At 40.0% G+C, this 6566-nt stretch overlaps 1 protein-coding gene across 1 annotated transcript in view; it reads right to left on the bottom strand.

Moving 5' to 3' along the window:
* The window catches only part of LOC106813316, a 40129-nt gene that overhangs the window by 5366 nt on the left and 28197 nt on the right, over positions 1–6566 (bottom strand). Inside the window, exons 3-4 of the mRNA XM_014817428.1 lie at positions 4208–4346; positions 3792–3873 (exon numbers count right to left, since the gene is read on the bottom strand). Coding sequence (XP_014672914.1) covers positions 3792–3873; positions 4208–4346 — 221 coding nt within the window. The remainder of the gene's footprint in view (positions 1–3791; positions 3874–4207; positions 4347–6566) is intronic.

Raw genomic sequence — 6566 nt, 5'->3', positions numbered from 1 at the left:
ATTCTTTTACACCCCATTGACCTTTGACCTGTGACCTCCAATTTCGGCACAGTGATGGCTTTCCCTACCATGATGCTATACACCGACTATCACGAGCCTAGTCGAGCCGTGTTAGATTTTTAAGTTAAGGAGGAAATGTTCCCCCTTCTTTTACACCTCTTGACCTTTGACCTTTGACCCCCAGCTCAACATCCCAACTCGTTTTCGAATTACCCCCCCCCACGTCCTGACTTTCGAATCCGTACGTCGAGCCGTTTAGATTTGTGCCCAACTGTTGACGAATGCACGCACGCACGGACAATCATGCGATTCTACAAGCTGCATCTGACTACGTCAGATGAGCTAAAAAAATGAAGAGAGACAAATAAGCACCAGCAACCAGTAATGCACATTGGAACCATTAGCTCAATACTTGGATTGACGCTATTCTCTGTGGAAACCATGCATACTATAAACAGAGAAGAAGAAAGATCTATATGTTACAGACTACATCGAGTACAACAATACCCCATGTTATGATAATTCAAGTTATGTAAATTCATCCATACGTAATATTATGATGACATAATTTTTCAAAGGAACGAATGGGGTTTTCTACCCAAAAACTCTCTTTCCTGCATTACATCATTAAATAATTATCATATATAATATATGTTTGACAATATTTATTTGCACTCATAATTATGTACTTGCTTGTATTAGGGAGACTGGGGAGTTATACTTATTCCTTTAACCAGAAAACCTTTCGTAGAAACATATATCCCCAATTATATTATAGAAATCAATAACAAAACGTGACTCACGTACCTTCGGGTTACAAACGTTTTTCTAGAAATTAGAATGCATTACTTTCCCAAGGCAGGGTATACTATATGACTGTAATAGACTATACTTTTTTCTGTCGGCAAAGGAGCTTATTGTCTTTGCAGCACGTTGGCACAGCCTTTCTGGCAGATGTTTCTTCCTCCGGTATATGCGTACGTATACCATAAAAATAACCTTACCACGGGTCTTCTAGTTTTAGTACTAAACACATTTATTATCACACCAGTATCGTGGTTCCAGTAATTAAGCCATATGAGGAAGGAATTAGAGTTTCATTACTGCATCTCAGCACAGAGGGCTATAGATAATAGATATGCAATGCAATATTACTACGCGGTTTAACATTCATTCAAGTAAACATTCACTCTTTATTACCTAGATCTTCCGAGTAATTTGCTGAATAATTCAAGCTTTATAGCTATCCTATCAAAATGGTATCCATTTGGCTATCCTATAAAAATGGGAGATTACTGCTAGGAAAAAGTCCAACTGGGCCTAGCTAGCAGTGGAATATTAGATCCATATTCTGACATAATAAAGGCCTGACCCCTACTCTACATAAAACTTGTGAAATATGGTATCAAATAACCCCATAATTCTTAATACTGACAGCATAGGGGCAAAACCACTCAGAATTGCACCGTCTTTGCTTATATGTATGCTATCTAGGCACTAGCTATTCCAGTCTATCTAAATTTATCTGAGCTAAAACCAAATGCAAATAATTGTATAACATCAAGTGGGCAGGGCAGATATACCACTGACAGATGCATAAATTAATTAAATATGATGCTATAGAATTGCAACCAGATCTAGGTCTCACAACAAGCTCTTCTTTACTGTATATATAATAATATAGTGACCTTTAGCCAGCCTATAAAATTTTAGTACACGTATATAATGTACGTCAGCTTGTTGCTAGCTGCATGCAGAGTTCTTCATTCTAATCATGTTACCTTACTAGCAACTATCTCGAAACTATCACTGCTGCGAATTAAAATGCACACATGCACACAAAAAAGTGAATTAGCAATATCCAAGGAAGATACTAGATTACAGTAAAAAAAATACACGGGGGCTCGGGGCGATTTAGCCCCCGAAATGCCAAAAAGAGCCCCCGTAAATTTGCATAGAGTTCAATGCAAACCAAATTTTAGAGTGCTATTTTCATCCACGCGAGCTTGAAAAGTAGCATCCGAAAAATAAATAATATTTCCCTGCGAGATTAATACTTGATGTGAATAAATTACGTGATGTAGAATTTTCATGTTTCATGCAATATTGTTAGATAATGTATCCTTGTGTTTCCAATACAGAGGTACATACTATCAGAAGTAGATAATAGCGAACCTTCTATTATAGAGAATATAGAGGTAGCAAAATATTTATTTAACAAGAGCCGCAGAGCGTCTGGGCTCATCTGAGGTCTGTTGCTACGATTATAAACGTAAAATTTCAGTCGTGCGTAGTACCACATTTGTTAGGCGCAGATATGCAGACACGCAGTTGCGCACCCATCATTGTTAGCCCCCTCCCACTATCGCAGATGGAGGGTAGGGGGAGTGTGGGGGGAGGGGGTGGGGAAGGGCGGCGGGGGAGTGGGGGGAATGAGGGAGGGTGGGCAGGGAGGGTCGTCTAATACAAAAAGCAGTTCACTACCTTTGTCTAACATCAACAAATCCAATGTCTTAAACCCTCCGGCTTGAGGTTCAAAAGTTTATCAAGACAACTACTCTTCGGCACGTCAGTGAAAGCACATTTCAATCGGGTCGCTTTCATAAAGCCAATACTAAAAATAGTACGGTCACCACAGCTGATAACAGAAAAGTTTTTTCAATCGCCGTGTCACACCAATGTCCTCGAAGAAAAGTCTAAAATCTGCCCGCTGTCCACCCATTGACCTGTTGACCTGTGACCTCCCAATTTTCGGCACAGTGATGGCTTTCCCTACCATGCATGCTATACAGCCGACATATCACGAGCCTAGTCGAGCCGTGTTAGAGTTTGTTGCGCGCAATTAACCTGCATTTCCTCGCTATATCTTAAGTAAGGAGGTGAAGTGTTCCCCATCTTTTAGCACCTGAACCTTTGACCTTTGACCCCCCAGCTTCGACATCCGCAACTCGTTTTCGATTACCCTCCACGTCCCGATAATCGTGACCGTTACGTCGATCCGTTTAGATTTTGTGGGTGCCCACTGTTGACGGACGGACGCACGGACGCACGGACGGACGGACGGACGCACGGACGGACGATCATGCGATTCTACAAGCTGCATCGGACTATGTCAGATGAGCTAAAAATAGAGGTATAGAAATATAGATATAACAATAGAGAGGTACGTTAATACAATACACAGGACAGACGTTTCTGGCAGTCGCTCGCTGAACATTGCATTCGAGATTAGAACACACTGGGTGCAGAAGGTACCTGGCTGACTATCATTTGACTACCATTTCCATACGTATATATGGCCTAGCAGAAATGAGATCACTTGCACACACAACCGGGGCAATAAACTCGAGCATAATACCACACTTGAGTGCATTACCACATATTTTCCATGCATACGTACAGGGGACACGTTGGCCTGCTGAATTCTTAATGGCAGACTCGTTAGGCCAAAACAAAATATAGGTGTGGTTACCGTTTCATGCCGAAAAAAAAATAGGGTAGGTAGGTAGGGAAAACATTTTATTTTATTTACGAACCATGTCCGAAGGATGTGCGTTGTGCCTTTTGAAGCAGGAACTGTCCAATTCATATTTATTTATTTTTTTATTTTTTTTTACTTTAAAGAAAATTGACAATAAAATGTTTAGGGTCGCTGGGAATAAATAGGGTCGGTCGGGAAACGGTAACCACACCTATATTTTGTTTTGGCCTTACAGTTAGCTATAACATGCAGAATATGCAGGTAAGATGAAAGAAGTGCTGCTTTCTAATGGTAATTAATATCTAGTTACCTTTTCTGCTGTGATGAACATATTCCAAGGCATCAGCACTCCAATTCCATGAATCAACATGATGATATACACGAAATTAAACCTACATAGAAACAAGTATATATATATATATATATACATACGTACATTGGTATACACATTACTGGTACAGCACGTATTCATTATTACCAAGTAGCTTGACATTACCAAATACATATATATGAACGTGACACTCATGCACACATACAGAAAACAACTTAAACGTTTGCTCCCATTTCCTACCACCAACAATTTCATATTCGAACATTTCAAGCTGTCATCATGAATATTTCTAACTTCTAACCCTATTTTGGAATACACCTATATTTTAGGATAATATGTCTCCACATGTCGGTGTTTACGGTTCCGTAAGACCATTTCATGTTCATCCAACCAACCTGTCTTTTGGCTCTGACGTCACAACGACTGTCTTGAAATTGAGCTCATCTTCTGGTTTATTTTGCTCTTCCCAGCTGGGGCTAAGAGTTACTGGCTTCATAAGCAAACTCTCGTTCTCCCGCCCGTTCATTCCCCGATCTGTAATTAACAATATCAATCCATTTACAATGACAGATGCAATTTAGCATAGAATTTAATTACTCAAATTTTACATCGGTTAAACAGCGTGGGTAACTTTCTATCGGGTAAGAGCAATGGATTATATGTTTTGTAGATGTATCTATTTTTAATGTCAAAAGCATGCAGCAAAAAGGTTCAGCATAGAAGTCCTATAATTAGCCTTTGACCTATAGATACAGTTTATTAGTACCTTTTTCCATTCTGTCTTGAAATGACTCGCCTATATAATTATATTTACCTCCGCCCAATGGAGTTGGAGGAGGTTATGTTTTCGCTCTCGTGTGTTCGTGTGTTCGTGTGTTAGTGTGTTAGTGTGTTAGTGTGTTCGCGCGATCGATATTAGCGCGTCAGCCAGCGAGCCAGCGAGCCAGCCAGCGCAGCAAGCCAGCGAGCGTGTACATCAGAGCGAGCAGCGACAACGAGCGGCTGCTACGAGCAAGCGAGCAGCAAGCCAGCAAGCCAGCGTGTACATGTCAGTACGCTGGCAGATATCGTGGGTTATTCGTGTGTTCGTGAGTCGTATGGCGTATGGCGTATGTCGCTGGCAGAGGTATGCACTCTCCGTGAGTGCACTCTGTCTAGTTATGTTCTTGTTTTGTTAAGTTTTGTGATTCTGATTTCCTGCACAAGGACATGATACAGTGCCAGCATGGGTAGTTGTGTACATACAGCATTTCACCTACATATATATATAAGTTAATGCCAAATGTCAGTGTCTAGAAGTATACCAGGCTATGACCACATATATTGAATGACGATTGTGTAGCTGTACGATGTTAGCTATTCCTGCAAGGCAAGGAACTGCTGTAAAATGGTAGTAAATCGTATCATATCACGAGTAACACAATAGACATTATTGCCAGTCTATTATGTTACTCTTGATAATATATCATATTTATATTGTATATAATAAATGATATATATTATATATATATATATAGGTTACACGATGTGTACATGCGCACATCAGCAATAATTTTGAGGCGTTTCAGCCAATACACCTAGAAGAACCAGTTCTATTTATGCACACGTACGCTGGCCTGTGCTGAACTGATCTCAAACCCTGAACCTTCCTGTAGTCTCTTCTGGATCTACTACTAATTACTAACAGGAATGCTACTTGCGTAATCCCCCTAGTGTGCCGCAGAGGCGTAGCAGGCCGCTATGTCTAACAAACATACAAGAGAACCGCTAAGCAGGTGGATCACAAAAGTGACCCCCAGCCTGTGCAGCGCACAGAAATCAAGCGCCTAATTAGAGCAAAGTACATAACTAACAATTCACGTAGCCTATTGAAATTCATTTCGTGTCACTTCATAATCATATGCTAATAAACGTGTATAATGGTAATTTAAATTTAGCAACTGTGATTCAATCGCAAAGAAAGAAGGGTTACATTTTGCAAGGGTTACATTCATTTTGCATTTTCCACGCGATGGGAATACCCAACTACGCGTGCAGGTGTACCCATGCACGTGTGCGGGTCCCTACTTAAGAAATTAGGCAATAAATGATAACAATCATCACTGATATATTTTTTATGACAACTTTGGTTCTTTCGATAAGTGACACAATTCATATCAAACCACCCAACTCCACTTCTGCAACGATGTTTTAGACACGCTTACAGTTACAGCATGGCAAAATGGCACAAATATAGGAGAAAGCACATTACCATGAATTGCATGAAGAAATTCCAAGGTTCTAAAGTGAACATCAGTTCACCAGTGATAATTACATCGTTTACTTATCATAACAAAATCAATCTTACGCACATATCTAGTGGATCACCGATACAGACATGAAAACCGGTGATCAAGCGCGTATGAATGCATGACAGACAGCAACAGGACCTTGATTACTACAACCCACAGGCACTTGGAACGTCTCAATTAAAAATAATAATGGTAAATAAATACGAAATGTATTTACTACCAAAGTCTTAATGTTTCTCTACTCTATTTCGCCTATTATTGCCGATAATTACTTGTAAATGCCGGCCAAATGCTCATCTACAACACACAAGTACACCGCACGCACGCCCTGTGCACAAACAACATAAATAAGAGAACTCTCTTAGAGAAATAGAGAAACATTAAGACTTTGGTAGTAAATACATTTCGTGTTTATTTACCATTTTTTTTATTTTATTGAGACGTTCCAAGTGCCTGTGATTTG

The sequence above is a fragment of the Priapulus caudatus genome, unplaced genomic scaffold (genome assembly GCF_000485595.1).
Source record: "Priapulus caudatus unplaced genomic scaffold, Priapulus_caudatus-5.0.1 Scaffold755, whole genome shotgun sequence".
NCBI classification, from domain to species: Eukaryota; Metazoa; Priapulida; class Priapulimorpha; order Priapulimorphida; family Priapulidae; genus Priapulus; species Priapulus caudatus.
This window is presented reverse-complemented; position numbering and strand designations above follow the sequence as displayed.